General features: G+C 33.9%; 2 protein-coding genes and 1 pseudogene across 2 annotated transcripts; 1 reads left to right on the top strand and 2 right to left on the bottom strand.

The window, feature by feature from the left end:
* The first annotated feature begins 3968 nt into the window (after positions 1-3968).
* LOC108986325 (zinc finger protein ZAT11-like) lies at positions 3969-4847 on the top strand. Its single transcript, XM_018958899.2, has one exon. The coding sequence runs from the start codon at positions 4143-4145 to the stop codon at positions 4722-4724; it is 582 nt and encodes a 193-aa protein (XP_018814444.1). The 5' UTR covers positions 3969-4142; the 3' UTR covers positions 4725-4847.
* A 6770-nt stretch (positions 4848-11617) lies between these two features.
* LOC108986337 lies at positions 11618-12675 on the bottom strand. The gene is made up of 2 exons (XM_018958909.2): positions 12502-12675; positions 11618-12368 (listed from the first exon to the last, which is right to left on the bottom strand). The coding sequence occupies exons 1-2, from the start codon at positions 12577-12579 to the stop codon at positions 12282-12284; spliced, it is 165 nt and encodes a 54-aa protein (XP_018814454.2). The 5' UTR covers positions 12580-12675; the 3' UTR covers positions 11618-12281.
* A 1241-nt stretch (positions 12676-13916) lies between these two features.
* On the bottom strand, positions 13917-15273 carry LOC109019144 (annotated as a pseudogene).
* Between the last annotated feature and the right edge of the window lie 1675 nt (positions 15274-16948).

Genomic DNA, 16948 nt, shown 5'->3' with positions numbered 1-16948 from the left:
ATTACATTAACCATGAGTTTGAGAGTTTCTAGTTTCTACACTTACGTCCCATTCCTAAGTTGGGACAAGACATTATTAATAACAAATTATCTAATTGTGTACGACCTACATTGTACGGATATTAACGTTTTTATATTAAGTTTGTGCGCCCCAGTTTTCAGCAATTATAGTTAATGAGCGGTTTAAATTTGAAAAGCTAAAACTAAGCTGTTAGCAGATAGATATGATAATTAATTGACTTAAAAAAAATGGGCTGGTGATTTGTGATATGGTAAGTGAGGTAGGTAATAAGCTCACAAGTGACCATGCATGTCAATTTCAGGCAAATATGCTTTAAATTTTTTGAATTACCGTAACATGTCATTGCTTTTAAAATCAATTGTTAAGATTTTTCTATGTTAATATAATAAAAAAAAATTAATTACACTTTGTCCTTTCGAACTTTAACTCAATTCACAGTGTACTTCCGAAACTAATAATTGCATCAAAGTGAACTCTTGAACTTACAAAACTTCTCAATCCCCACATTCCGTTTACTGGCAGCGTCAAATCTAACGAATATTCATTGCACATACTGCTCATGTGCATAACATTCACTGTAAATATGTAATTATCATCTAATTTATTATGATTGACCATATAAAATATAAAATAATATATACTATGAATTAATAATAAGTCACAAATCATTAAATAAGTTTTTTTTATTAATTTATATATAGTTAATGAATATCAAATAATTTCATTATGTACATAAATTATTCATACTTGCTTACAACTTAGGTATAAAATAATTTGATATATGAATAAAGATTAATGATTTATTATTAATTGATAATATATATTATTTTATATTTTATATGATCAATAATAATAAATTAGATAAAAATTATATCTTTATAGTAAATTTCCATTAGATTTGATGCTGTTAGTAGATAGAATGGGAGATTGAAAAGTTTTAAAAATTTAAGAATCTAGTTTAATATAATTATTAGTTTCAAATATATATTATAAATTGAATAAAAATTCGATAGAACAAAATGAAATTAACCTTTAACATCGCTCGTTTAGGTTTGTAGCTCGATTTTCTATCCCTTTACCAATCCCCCGAAGTTTTAATGTGGGCTAATAGAGAGGCCCAAAGTCAAAAATCGAAAAATCACAAACCAAACAGCGAACGACTCGTTTCGACTATCGAAGTATGGGCCGAGATTTAGCAGCAGTCATGTGTTGCTGCCTGTGCTAAGGCCCTTCTACCTAAGAGGTCCATAGTCTATACAGGGAGTAAAGGGCTAATGACGGATGTCATTTTGTACATACATTAACAGAAATTCTTATGGAAGTAAAATCCAAGATCATTAAAAAAATAAAAAAATAAAAAATAGCCCAAATAAAAATACTTCATGTCAATAAGTTATTTTTTTTCATAAGCATTATTTTATGAGAAATTCTATTTATCATTTTTATGTAACACATTAATATGTAATTTATCATTTTTATCATTCTATTTAAATACACTCATATTGACGTATAAATATGTATGTTTAAATAAAAGGAAAAAAAATAAATAAATTACATATTGGTGTGTGGTGTAGAGGATGATAAGTAAAATTATTCTTATTTCATATATTCAATATTATATATTCTGAAAGCACCTTGATTACATTATTTTTAACAATGTTTAGACAATATTGTTAAAACGAATCAAACGATCCCTATGTGCTGTGGCGGTTTTACACGTTGACATGGACAGAATGATCATGTACTTGCCAGCAACACTAAATTAAGATGTGAATCTTGACTTACAAGTATAAGCATTCTCATCCAGCAAGCAAACCGAAAGATAACACACATACTCCATATAGCATTCCAATCAAGTATCTATTGACCAAAACGATGGGGAGGCGGGAATATATCTATACGTGCGTGGCAGCACCGTCAGTACTATAATACATCACGTACGTATGATCTTGCAAGTTTTCAGCTACTTCCAAGAAAAAGTACTATCAACGAATTTATTTTTTGAACTTTGGTATAGTATATATTGGAAATTAATATATTTTTGTAATTGATATAAAACAAATAAATTCAGTGGATTGAAAGAATATGGATTCAACTTTCCAGACTATTAATTCATTAAGGCTGTGTTTGGTTAGTGAACTGTTTGTAATCTCAAAGTTCAAATTAATTACTTCTCTACTATTAACTAGCTAGTATTTACAAACAGTTTACTACTTATATTTATTATTTTTTCACTATTATTCGTTATTTTTTTATTACTATTTACATATTATCTTAAATTACCTTAGCGTCCAAATGCACTCTAAATATGTGTTTGGTTATAAGTAAATTAATCTTTTCACAAACTATTTATTATTTTTTTATTATTATTTACAAATCATCTGAGATAATTTCAGGATCTAAAAATAATGCTAAGATTTCTTATGTTATATAGATATAGGCCATGCAAGAGCTAGAAGTTCTTCGATCGACAGTCACCCATGGATTTAGCGAAGTATATACATATATGGCGGACAATGATGGTCCACGTAAGAAGCTGGGTGAGATACGCACAGTTTTGCCCACTGATGATCAGGATCAGACGCGGAACTTTGAACTTTTTACACGGTACGCCAACTTTTCCAAATCCTTTCACAATTCAACATCAGCTAGCTAGCATTAATATTAAATACTATAGGCAGTGAAAACGTGAAGATCTAATACATGCATGTATTAGTACTTTCACCACCACAAGCCACAAAGATCAGCTGGAGGAGGCGAGTACTAGTATTCAATCCACAAATAATTAATACGAAGTGATGATCATCAACTAGCTAGAAAGGTCATGGGATAAGATTAAGCCATAAAATATTCAAGGCGCGCAGGCAGACACGCACGCAGTGTGAGAAACATGCATGATCGAACAAGGTAAAATTCCATGATCGATCTCTTTTAATTTGTGCGCAGCAGGCAGCCGTACGTACTGTTTACTGTTACCAGTAATGAGATCAGTGAAGACGTGATTCACACTCCACTAATTTCCAAATACATGATGATCAGCAGCTAGCTATTTCATTGTATATAATATTAATTATTAATGCTTAATTTGGACTATCCAGCTGGCTAGCTAGGCTACCTGTTTAATTAACGCGTAACATCTTCGTTCACATGATCCTGAATTAATTATTAGAAAAAAAAAATTCCAAAATTAAATATAGAAATTATAAATTAAGCTAATCACCGGAAAAAACCCGAAAGTAAAAGCAATATTTAAAACAAAAAAAATAAAAAAACTTATAATTCGTATAATATTCCTACGTATAATTACATTTGGCCTATGATAGAAATATCCAAATCGCATCATGTGTATTATATGTATCTTTTTTCTCTCTTATTTCATGTGCTTCAGAATAATCTACATGAAAATTATGAAGCCGAGAAGTTCTAGATTTTTTTTTTTTTTCCCTCACAGAAAATTCAATGTAATCGAGAGTCATGCATGCTTTTGAATAGTATAAGTTCGAGGAGTACTGACAACGAGGGTGCGATCTGTTTCATACTAGGAAGTAAGTGAAATCTGATTCTTCGAGTTCTAGAAGTTGAAGAAGATTCTGGGAAGGACTAGCCACGAGTCAGTACTCTTGCTGCCAGTACTGGAGACTTGTTCTTGGTTTATTGCCTCAGCCACGAGGTCATGCTTACGCTGTTACGCGGTCGATCCCATGGCGGCACTTTCACACTGAACCCTTCCGGACCCAATATTTTACTTAATTCCCAAATTAAATCCCCCCTTACAATCATACTCCTCGTGTTACCTTATTGTACAAGTAATTAACAAGCTGGTTACTGGTGTCATTCCAAAATGTCAACTTTACAAAAGAAAAGTCACAGTCCGCAACTAACAAAATACGAATTCCAACCAGGCCCTATATATATATATATATATATATATATATATATATATATATCGTAACCCCGCAGACTGCCCAAGTTTCATTCAGATTTTCATCACACCAAAGCCAAACTTCTTTCACACCAAAGCCATATTATTCATTCAAAAGGACGTATCCTTTACCCTTTTTCACACCCGGCCTGAGTATATATTTCCTGATTTCTGTTTGTTTAATTAGTTTTTGGCACACATGAAGAGAAGCATAGCAGAAAGAGAGATCGATAACATGACCATGGCAAACTGCTTGATGCTACTCGCTCGCGGGGGAGAAATGAACGCTTTCTCCGACGACTCTCCAAGCCGTGTCTTTGAGTGCAAGACATGTAACCGGAAATTCCAGTCGTTCCAAGCGCTAGGCGGTCACCGAGCGAGCCACAAGAAGCCGAGGTTGATGATGGGAGGCGCAGACGGAGGAAATCTCGATCAGTCGCAGTCACATGGCTCATCCCCAACCAAACCCAAAACCCACGAGTGCTCTATTTGCGGCCTAGAGTTTGCCATAGGGCAGGCTTTGGGGGGTCACATGAGGAGGCACAGGACAGCCTTGACTCATCACGAAAACCAAGCTCCTTTCAATCTCCCACAAAGCCTGCTGCAGGTTCCTGATCTGGGTGCTAGTTCTTCTTCTTCTTCTTCACAAGTAGTACCCGTCGTAAAGAAAACAACTAGTCGGAGAGTCTTGTTTCTGGATCTCAACCTGACACCCGTTGAGAATAATCTGGAGTGTGTAAGGCTTGGGAAGGCAGCACCCTTGATTGATTGTTTTTTGTAATATGATTAAGCTTGTCATGTGTTTACCCATACGGTAGGCCGCTAGCTACTGTAGTTCTCTCTTTTGATCTTTCACATGATCATGATCAGTATGATATATTTATTATACATATATATTTGTTCATTAATTATAGTATAAAACCATCGGGTATTTGTTCGTACGTAGGTTAATTTAGTGGAGCTTACATACATATAGACATGCATCTTGTATATATGCAATATCTGAGAGCTTAGAATTAAGATTTCCAAGAACACATGACGCGAGATGCAACGTACGTACAAGAGGAGGTATGTATATCTATCAGATCGAGATCATGTGGTAATTACTGCTGGGCTTTCATGATTATCAGAAATAATCCGCAGAAGAAAATTAGTTTATTTGTTATATAAATATATAGCATGATCATTAATTGGATGAACAAACGACGTATAAGTGGTTGGCAGATGCAGGTCTACCGTTGGTATCAGCTATGGCATTATAGATATATATGATGAAAGGCAAAACCTAACTATTCATGATTAATATGGCCGGCGTGGCGATGTTGTAACTTGTATCTAGCCAGCACACTGAATCTGGCTTGGCTTATAGATGAAGGAAAGCTAGGTGTTATGAACTTAAGGAACAAAGAATAGACCACCCTCCGCGCGTGGCTACCTCGTGGTATTTAAAAAAAAACATTAATTGTTGTATTCTATGTCAACGACACCAAGATCAAATAAATAATAGAAAAATGTTAAATATATTTAAGAAAAATTATATATATGTTTATAATTATAATCCGATCGAAGAGGTACGTATATATATATCGTGATCAAAATAAAATTTTATTTAGAATATAAGGAAATTTTGTCTTGTCGAGATTATCACCCAATTAGAATAATTAAGAGCGACAAAATCAGGAACCTCGGGTAGTGATCGATATGTAAAGTAAAAAATATAGCGTATTGTACTAATTGATCATGTAGTAGTGTCTGTGCTTGCATATAATTAATAAATAAAAAACCAGGCAATTTTTCCCAAAGTCATAATTCTAGAAGACAACTATATATATATATATATATATATATATATAGGGGCGGGGTGAGCTCGTTAATTCCTAAATTAATGTGGCGTGTGCAGCTTAGTAACGTCTTCTTTCTTTTCTTTTTTTCTTTTTTTTTTCTATTCAATTACGAATGAAATTCAAAGAAGAAATTAAGAGGATAAGGCTCATTGGATATAATACTTATAAATCAATCCAACGACTTTCAAATAATTTAAATACTTAATAAATTATAACCGGCCTTTTTAATTACTCTCTTCAAATTAGTCAGCATAGAATACTAACAGATGGAAGTAATTTTTATCATGTTAGTTTTTTTATATTCTTATATAAGAGGGTGGGGGTTTTCGGGCTCTGGTTTTTTATTTAGAAAAGCGGATCATTTGTCATTAGACCATCAAGTTCTTGGCATTTTATTACGTTAGTTAAGCTTGCATTGCTAACCGAGGAAGGTTAATTAATTTTAATCACTCGTTAAAATTTGTCAGCTAATTCCCATGAAATTGTTTCAAAATTTGCTTAAATTACTAGCTAGGATCAAAATTGCCCCCACCAAGTGAGCATTTAGACTTCTTTTTTGCTTTAATTTATATTATATAATTGGGTGTCACTGGCCGCGAGCAATCGATCGAGGAACTCGTGATCAGAATAAATCAAATCAAACTCTAGATGATCTCCCGGTGCGTACGAATATGAACGGATTAAAACATGCGGCCTAGCTAGGTAGATAGCTAGATACATAATATTATTTCTTAATTATCTTGGCTGTTGCAAGTACTTCATGATGCCACATACGTTACTGAGTAGCATAAACCTAATTAATTAATAACTTGGCTTATAAGAAATATGTATATAATTAATTAATTATTGTGAATTTGCTTACTTTGATATGATGAACAAAACAATATTAATGTCTTTATCATGATCATCCCCGGCCAGTACAGTCATGGACGTCATTTATTTATTAATTAGCATCCCTATAGCATAAGTAAATAGCAGTGCATGGATTATATATAACTTACTGGCCGTGGGTGGACTACTATTTATAATACCAATTTGATCTTTGCATTTGATTTTTCTTGAAGTTAGATTATTTAATCTATTTTTTAACTGAACATGATTTTATTTTATATATGTGATTTTAAAAAAGACTCAAATGGCCCATTATAGGACCTGTAAATTAATTAAGTGGCACGTGTCGAATTGTTATTACTTATTAGTGATGATATTGTAGGCCCTTTTTTTTTAACATTAATTTACTAACTGAATTTTTTACAGAAAATCAATTTGATCGTTTTTAATTAATTAAGTAGATTATTAAAAAGTTCTGGAAATAATTTGAGTATTTTAAGACAACCTATATTATATATAGGGCAGACCAATTTTATAAAGACAAACTATAAAGACAAACTTAATATTTAATCCTGTTAGTTACTAGATAGCTTGTGTCCTAAATCATGCCAAACCATATTTTTTTTTTTTCTAAGAATTAAAAACTTTTGTCTATAAATAATTCACGTACGTACAGCGATATTTACTGTTTAAATGATCCCAGCCGGCCCCGTCCTTTCAGCTGCCTCATGTCATGAATAGCTAGCGTGTAGAATGATCCCTCTCTCTCTCTCTCTCTCATTTTCCTCCTAATTTCACAATTCACGCAATGGATGGAGGCAGGGCTTAGCCGATGGAGCCTTTAAACCCCTCGTCTCTCCTCTTTATTTTGTCTGTTATATCTCGATCGATCGTCATGTATGCATCAGCTTCTTGCTAGATGATCTTTGGGTCTCATTAACACAACTATTTGTCTTAATTTTAATTAATCGGCCTCTTCTTAATTAAATTGGAAGGGAATTAATTCCCTAATTTCTTGTAATTAAAATATGAGTACAAATAACTTAACATAAAACCAATTAATAAACAACTTAAAAAAATCTTTAGTAATATTTCTTTGTTAATTATTGATTAATGATGCGCAGGATTCTCAAATCAGCCCACCAATTTATATAATTAAGGATGATCTTGTCCTATAGACCTTAATAATACCGAACTAAGCTGCCTAGCTACTGTAGTAACATGCATGATTACCATATATTAAATTAAGGGGCCAACTACTGATCATTATATTCTCGATCGGTCCTAGCTAGCAGGCTAAATGGTTGGAAAAACGCATATATATTATGATACATGCACTACGTACGTACATTAAAGATATTCGCACGCTACGACCTGGTCCTTAATAATTAGTGCCAAGATCAAGATCATGAGAAACCAGCTTGTTCAAACAGTACTTGGCATAATATATATATATATATATGTACAAAGGTAGATAGCTATATTTTAGCTCAACAGTTGGTGCAAGTTGCAACTAATCATCTTCCTATTGTACCAGTTTCCTACTTCCCCTAACAGAAATTAACGGAGTATTCTTATCAAGCTAAACACAAATATAACTGCAATTCTCAGTATAATAATATCGATTCAGAAATGCTTTAAGATCATGATTTGTATTGCAGGGTGTGAACCCAAATTAGCAGTACTACTCTATATATAGGTATACGTCCGCCCATGTGTGTACGTGTACGACCGGCCGGCCTTGATGACTTAAAGTCATACCCAACAAATACATATGTGTGTGTGTGTATATATATATATATATAAGACGTGTATTTATTTTTTTGGGTCTTGATCTGAAGATCATCTCGAGGATGATTAAAGTATTGATGTTTAGCTACCAGGAAAGAATTATCACTTATCAGGTAAGCGGTGACGTTAAGGGAAAAGAAATTCCATTGGTTTGGTTAAGACTTATATAATTCAAATACTTATGCATACCCATCTCATTGTTTGGGCGTAAAGCCGCAGTAGTCGGCTACCTATCCCTGCTGATATCCGTAGCTGTACCGACCTCTCTCTCGCATTAATTCCAGAACGTAATTTCTTTGCATTTTCCCATATATGATGTGTATCACAGCGTCTTGCGTAACTTCACTCTTATAAAGTCCGCATGTATATGATATAGACTTTGAGATAGAGAGTTTAATGCGAAGATCTAGAGAGAGAAACATGAAAAGTCAGAATTATTATTTCCACCAATATCAGCGTTATCAGATATATATGGTCCCACTCGCAGCTAGTGTCGACTAACGCTGCAGTGGGAGTGTTGACATGAGTTGCATCAACCGATTGAGCTTATGATCTGCATGACCCCATCTGGGCGCGCGGGATGGTGTACGGTTGGAATAATATTTACAAAAAATATATATAGACTTAGAAAAATTCTATTCATATATTTTACATACCACACACCATTTTTTTTAATTCTTTTTTTATTAAATATATGATATATAGATGATAAGTAAACAAATTTAATTATTTTAAAATAAAAAAATTATGGTGTATGATATGTGAAACTTATAAATAACAAAGCACGTAGACTTATAATATATATAAGTCCGAAAATTAACGAGGTACATACATACGTAGAAATGAGATCCGGGTACATCAGAAATTAATTGTAGTCAGAAGCCACAAATTCCGACGGACAACAGACAATCTTACAATATGTATAAAAACGTTATTCCAATCGTCAGAAATAGTCACTACCAACTGAAATGAAGAAAATATTGAATTGGTTGAAAAAAAGAGCGGATCGGGTTTGAGGTGGGACTCAAGTTATATATAAGGTCAAACAGGAACTCATTCCCAAGTTATGCGTAATTGGGACCAACTTAAGTAAAACAACAAAATTGGGACCAACTTAAGTAATACGTTACTCCGTGGAAAATAAAGCTATATAGCATTCATGCACCTCTCTCTCTCTCTCTCTCTCTCTCCCTCTCTCTCTCTCCTTGGAGCTGGGACCTAGCTAGCTAATAGTCAGTTTAGCGAGTATTTGTTTTTGCAACACATAATTTCACGGGTTAAACTTTAAACGTCAGAATTGGAAATGACACGTTTTCACATGTTCACGGCCTACACGATCAATAAAACTGCCATCTTTCTCTAAAGAAAGAGTCTGAATACAAGTTGGTATAATGATATACACACATTATATTATATAATAATATTATAGAATGAAGGTTTTTTTATAAAATAATATTATTTTTATAATAAAAATATCTCTTATTTAAAATATAATTATATAAAATATTATGTATAAATAATTTTCCTTTGCATTATTTGGGATGATATGGTTATGTGGGAACTTCAAAGCATCCGGGGCATTGACCCCGAACGTACGGAATTGACACTGAAACAGACCAGGGATACTGTACCCAGAAATCACAAGCGACGCAGGCTTCCTTCCAACTTTTCTTATTTTCCTTGATGACGACAAGATGATCTCACCAAGGACCAACAACCACGCCAGAAGTCTTTACATGGCATTGCAGTATAGATTTTCAGATCATTCTGGCCTGGTGTGAAATAAGCAGTATCCTGGAAAATGATTTACACGATATTTTTTTATAATATTTTATATAATTATATTTTAAATAAAAAATATTTTTATAAAATATCTTATAAAAATAATATCATTTATTATAGCCGATCCACTCATCTATCCAGAAGCCTGTACTCCGACAACACACGTTACACACCCACCCAGTAAGAGTACTTTATAACCGACACCGAGCTTATTTCTTTCTCGCCGTTTCTTAACCCGTACGTGTGGACGGGAAAACTCTATTGATCAAGCTAGTCGGCCCGAAGCTCATGCCAATGGATTCATCGCTATCCTACCTAATTATTATAATTTTTTAAATTTTTATATAAAATATAAAAATAAAAATTATATTCTAATAATATTTTATTTATCTTTAAATTTCATTTAATCTAATATGCATAATCAAACGAAGCCTAATTCATTCTTTTTTAAAATACACAAGCTCACTAATAATAAATTTTTAAACATTTTTTTAAAAAAAATGCACTAACGGTCAAGCCAAGGTGTAAAATGAGCAACATGGGAAACATAACATAAGAAACAACAAATTGCCATGTTCACTTAGTTTGGACAGTTATGCCCTAGTGGAGAGGGTAAAAGATCTGCACTTTCAACTTCCAATTAGAGCAACTGTTAGTTACTCCGTTACACTATTATACTATAGATACATGATCAGACATCCTCCTGAGAACTTCCCTAGCCGATTATAAGAATACACCAATAAAAAAAATGAAGAAACAACCAAAATGCGCCAAACGTTTGCGCCTTACAGCATGAAGCTCCTTCTCAGTCACTAGCGAAAAGTCACAACAAACATTTATCCTTACACCAGTATTTCATCTACCTTATGTCAAATGCTATGGTAGCTGCATCTACATGATTTGCTACTCTGCCAAGCACTTGTATATCAGAACTGCTTCTTCAAGCAACGATATCCCCACCCAGCAATGGCAACAGCAAGGAGTTGAACAACAAAAACAATGGGGTATTGAAGTTTTAAGATACTGGAATTTTGCACAATTATATACCTTCTCCTTCATACTCCCACACGACCACTCACCAGGGGAAGCCACTGCTGGTGGTGGGGGCTCCAACCCATACATTCGGTGTAACAATCATCTAATGTGGTGGTCAATTTTCAACTGTATGAATAAAACTTATTGATCGATTACCTATCAAAAATAAATTTTCAACTGAATATCCAAAAATTTGTCACAGCTTCACAAGTCCTAAAAGCAGAGTTATATAAAACCAATTAGTTTATTCCTCAAGAAATTGTGAAGGAAGTAGCAACAATCATTTTATGCTAACCCATGATTCCTCCATGTCTCCATGCTAGAGGCCACATCTCTAAGCTATCGGTGTGAAGAAAAACTCAAGGGTTACATAGATTGTCAATGCATAAACTGCTCAAAACTATACACATAAGTCATAACCTGTAAGCAAGAGTTCGTCACTTATAAACATATTCAACTAGTTTCACAACTTTTCACTGGTAGATCACAACCACTATATATTGGGGGCTATGAGAATATATGTAAACCCAACGAGGTCATACTGAACTTAAAAGTTCTCCACCTAAGCCTAATGGCAACCAACTTCCTATAAAACAAGCTTTTTCCTGGTGAGTCCCAACTAGGCCTTTCAATACGGGGAGTTCACACAAATTCCTCAAAGTGGAATTAACCGACCAACAGCAATATCCAAGAATAACTCACTCTTCTTTACACTTATCACTTAGCATCACACGCATGCGCAATATCCAAATTAAGTAAAGAACCATTGAAAATGCTCCTAGTTATCTTTCGCACTACTTAAATTCAGTGCATCTCCTGGTGTTCCCAGAAAAATTGAAAATTAAATCCAAACAGGCAACACTGGTAGCATGTAAGCAAGCCCATAAGAACAAGAACTTGATAATTATCCAAATAAAAAAGAAACCGGGGGTTTTTTCCCTTTATAGTTTATGTAATCAGTTTCACCAGTATTCAACAGAACGATTTCAGATGAAGGACTTGAAATCAACAGCTACCAAGTCCCTGTTTTGCTTCAAACATAGCACAGGGGTGATTCATTTCTCATCATCACTACCATTTGTATTGAGAGTACCAAACTTCTGCTTGAAGGAGTCCTGCCTCTGCAACCACATCATATGCCCCTGCAACCACATCAACGCACAGATCCTCATCACATTCATTCACCAATTAGATGGATGTAATTTATATACGCGCGCACAATATTCATGGGTAATTAACGGCATGGGTTGGGCCGTGTATAAGAAATAATTTTACCTGGAGAGCTGCGGCCCAGGCAATGAGAAAGGAAGCGAGCCAGAACTTCTTGTCCTTGAGAAGATTCTTCACTTCCATGTTCAAATCAAAACCCTAACCCTAGAAATGCCCCGGCTCCGGCTTTTTTTTTTTTTATTATTTATTTTTATGATTGATCCGTAACGGCATTTTTTTGTCGGTATTTCTTTTCTTTTCCTTTTTTTCCATCTTATGTTTTCAGGCTTAATCTGGAAACAAACCTTCCATACCATTAGCCCAAATCCGTTAAAACAGGAAGACTGGGCCTGGACTCGTTAACTAATGTTCAAGCTATCCTGACAACTTTTTCTTTTGTACAACTAATTTTTTTTTTTTTAAATAATAATAAAACAAACAACCTTCAAAATAAGATTTCGATTCTTAAATAGTTTTATTTAATTTGTAAGATTCAAATTTTAAAATTAATTGTTTAAATTAAATTATATTATATAAATATTTTATCAAATATTTTCTATATACTGACTTGAAAATAAATTTTTTTTATGTTTTAGAAATAATTATACTTGTAAATTATATCATCCTCAATCACAAGTGATGACATGACACATTTGAAATTACTTCTTTTATCAACCACTAGTATGACTTCCACTTTAAATATATTACATCACCAAGTGTTATTGAGGATGGCATGATCTAAAATGAAGACAAGTATTTAAAATAAACGTGTTAAAAGCTTTATAAAAAAGGTTATGTATGTATCATTACTTACAGTCAAAAGGCAGGTTTTATTTTTATTTTTAGATTAGTTCAATCGGTAAATATATTTTGTTTTTTATTTTAAAATACTAACGTGGAATTCGTATTCATTAATAGAGAGAATTAGGGTTGGTTTGACAACATAAATGTTATCAACTATTTTTATATATTTTATTCCTAAACATCACTCAAATACAACACTTTCAATTTCAAATCTTCATTTTTTTCATATATTTATTACTTAATTATTATAATTTTTTCAAACTCCTAAATAGTAAAAAATAATAATACTATTTTTTCAAATATCAAAATAATAATAATATTAAAAAATTATATTCAAACAACATTTTAACTTTATAATATTTTAATTCAAACTTTTTCTCTCTTATTTCTCAAAATCCAATAAAACATCTTATTTCCTAAGCCTTCATTTCCCCTAACACACATCATCATTCTTTTGTCTGGCACATTTTATTGTGTCACAGACTCACAACACAACTTCACCTCCTTAAATCATTTTCAGCATTGGGTTGAAATATTTTCTAAGATACAGAGAGTAAGAGAGATTCACATAAATTAACAATCACTTACTATATGTTCAAGCTTAGGGAGAGAGAGAGAGAGAGAGAGAGAGAGAGAGAGAGAGAGAGAGAGAGATTCAAGTTTATGTATCATTTCAGTGTGTTCAAGATTGACAGAGTCTATGTGAGAGGAAAAATAACCAAATAGTATAACATCCCTTTTCAGCTAACAAAAAGGCAGAGTACAATCATAGAAAATTGTTCACATGCACAAGGACAAAGAAGAATGCTCTCAACACGTTAGTTTTCCAAATAAGTAGAGAGAAAGATTTTCTTTGATGATAATGGCAAACTTATCGGCAGATTGGCAAGTTTGTAGTCGATAACTCGAATCGTGATGCCGAGACAAAGGTATTTCATCTTGCACCTCATCCTCCATATCAATAATAATGTTGTGCAGTATGCAACAAACCAGAATGATCCTCGGCAACCTATGCTTATCAGGCTTCCACCTTAGTCCATGAATTATCTTCCACATCTCCTTCAACCTAGCTAAAGCTTTCTGTGCCACCATTTGGGTTGCAAAGTGCCTCTTGTTAAATTCGGATTGAAAATCTGAGCGGCCTCTCCCTTGATAAGGAGTAAGAAGTCATGGCAAAAGGGGAAACCCTGCATCCCCTACTATATATTCTCCTAACTCTATTCCTTGAGAAAGTTCCACTTTCTTTCCATTTAACCTCTTACCTTCTTCAGAAATTTTGAAGAAACCTGGGCTTCAGAGCACAAGGGCATCACTCAAGCTTCCTGGCCACCTTGTAATTATGTCATGGAATCTCATTTATGGGTCCACAATTGCCTGCAAGATCATGTTGCAGCTTTTCTCACGATCAAGCTAGACATCATCAGTCGAGTCCATTGTAGGGAGAGTCATCATGATGTGCGTGATGTCAATTGCACCACTACAATTTGGAAGGCCATGAATTTTTTGAAACTTATATTTTACCTTTTCCATCTCTACTTCTGTCGAAGGCCAACGGAGATGGTGAAGTCCTCTTTCCTCCATTGCTTCCACAAACCTCCAGGTTATTTGGGAAACTATTGATTGGTACATCCCAAATGACTCGCCAAGGCTTGATAGTAATTCACCAAAGCTAAGTCTCCTAAGAGCAACAACCACTTGGTCATTTAAAGACAAAGGCTTGCCATTTGTATCATTGAAGTTCAAAGGCCTAGCCATCATATCATCCCTCACAAGAGAACAAATGTAATCGAATGTCTTTCTTGAGATTTTGAAAACGGATTCAAATTTCTTTGAATTAGATAAAGGCTCTGAGAAGTGGAGAAATTGTAACATACTCGTTTAAGGAGGTGAACGCATGAAGAAACCAGACACTAAGGAAACATTATTTGCAGCAAATAGGATGGGGATTTTGCTCCTCCTCCTCCTCTCTCTCTCTCTTCTTTTTCTTTATGATGAGAAAACATAAACATATAATCTAGTTAAGCACAAACCATGGACTTTTTCACATAACTGACAACAGATAATTGTAGGGAGTGGCAGGCCATTTTTTTTCTTGGCTAAAGTGAATCTTCAGCTTTATTTCTAACGCCTCTACTCCTTGGTGGACTATTTAGTCTAAACCTATTCAGATACAAGGAAAACTAACAAAACATGATTAAATACTAAAACAAGGACAAGGAGAATCATATCACACTGAACAACATACCACAAAGTCAGTTTCAGCCACGTCGATGTTTATGTAAATTCTTTACTCTAATTACCGAAAACTAACACTTACTTTAGAAAAACCATGTTGTGCATGAGTTTCTTGAGCCCATCCTAAATATCTCAATCTTTCAGTTTTATTGTTATTCAGTATAATCATTTTTCTGATATACCTAAAGTCTATGCCTCACTTTCTTACCAGAAACATGTCCTCTATAACAATGTGGGCTTACTTATGCTTCTGCCTGATCATGCTGAAGTACAAGTGTGTCCTACGAGGTATTCCCCTAGTTGATATAAGCAATCTAATGGTCCCCAGGAGTTTTTGTTTGTGCAAATTAAGAAGTCTACTCGTTAAAATTACTATGATTCATAGAAGCTCAAGTTCACCTATTCAGAAAAGATCATTCCCTCAGAGTTTCCAGGGTGCATAATTCAGGAACTGTAGAGAATTGTTAAAATTAAAATTAAAATTGCCTAATAAGGTGCATAATATGCCCATTTTGGATTTCCACAATGAGTTCTGACATCCAGGAGATACCCAATGGCGGGGCTGTTTCATTGCTCTTCAATAAATATCATATGAAAGTGACAGCACAAAATGATTTAAGATTGCTTCTAGTTTATAATGTTACCTTAGATAGGGTTCTATTCAAAAGCAAGTGATCCCTGGTTGCCTGCATTTTGTGTAAAAAGAAAATGCTTGTTGATCTCTACAATTGTTTGATAACAATGAAATATTTGAAAGGAGAGATTTTTAAGACAAGAAGAAGAAGCTCCCTTAGATATTAAATCCATATCAAGAACTCTCAATTTAAAGTTCAAAGGAAAATATACTCTGGAAAAAAATCTGTAAGATGATATAGAGTGAAAACAAGACCTAAAAAGAACCACCAACTTATATAAGCACAACTTAATAGATAGATTTTGAAACATATGCAGATAATCGGAACTAATGAGGTAACCATATCATCTAGAGACTCTTCACATTAACAGGCTACTATTTTTCTTCTACAGTTCATTATGCTCTGTGCAAGGACACAAAGCAACAAATGGAAAACTGGGTGCTCAATCATTCTTCCCCTACCATATTTTTGCTCCTCTGTCATTAGAACAAGAAGCGCATTTGGTGAAGTGGTTTATTTTTCCATTCACTTCATCCTAGTATCAAATCCAACTATCTTCTATAAGCAGTTTAAGAGACTTCAATCGATAAAGCATGATGTTGACTACAATCTTCCAGAAATATCTTATATCAAGAAAACGACAGACCCAGTTTTCCAATCATAATGATCTTCCCACCTAACATACACATATTATCAATCTCCATCATGGAGACATGCTAAAAGAATAAGCTTATACGTACACCCAACAAGGGTGCACTTTTCTTTCTTTGTTCCTTTACCTGGTTCACTAGGTAGAACTCACTCTTAAAAACTAGCATACAAGGGAAGGGTGTCTAGGG

Source organism: Juglans regia, chromosome 7 (assembly GCF_001411555.2).
Source record: "Juglans regia cultivar Chandler chromosome 7, Walnut 2.0, whole genome shotgun sequence".
Taxonomy (NCBI): Eukaryota; Viridiplantae; Streptophyta; class Magnoliopsida; order Fagales; family Juglandaceae; genus Juglans; species Juglans regia.
Note: the sequence above shows the minus strand (reverse complement) of the source record. Positions and strands in the feature narration are given on the sequence as shown.

Coding starts and splice junctions, on each gene's coding strand:
- LOC108986325 (XM_018958899.2), top strand. CDS start 4,143: ATGAAGAGAAGCATAGCAGAAAGAGAGATCGATAACATGACCATGGCA.
- LOC108986337 (XM_018958909.2), bottom strand. CDS start 12,579: ATGGAAGTGAAGAATCTTCTCAAGGACAAGAAGTTCTGGCTCGCTTCC. Junction 12,369..12,501: donor CCTGGGCCGCAGCTCTCCAG/GTAAAATTATTT, acceptor ATGTGGTTGCAG/GGGCATATGATGTGGTTGCA.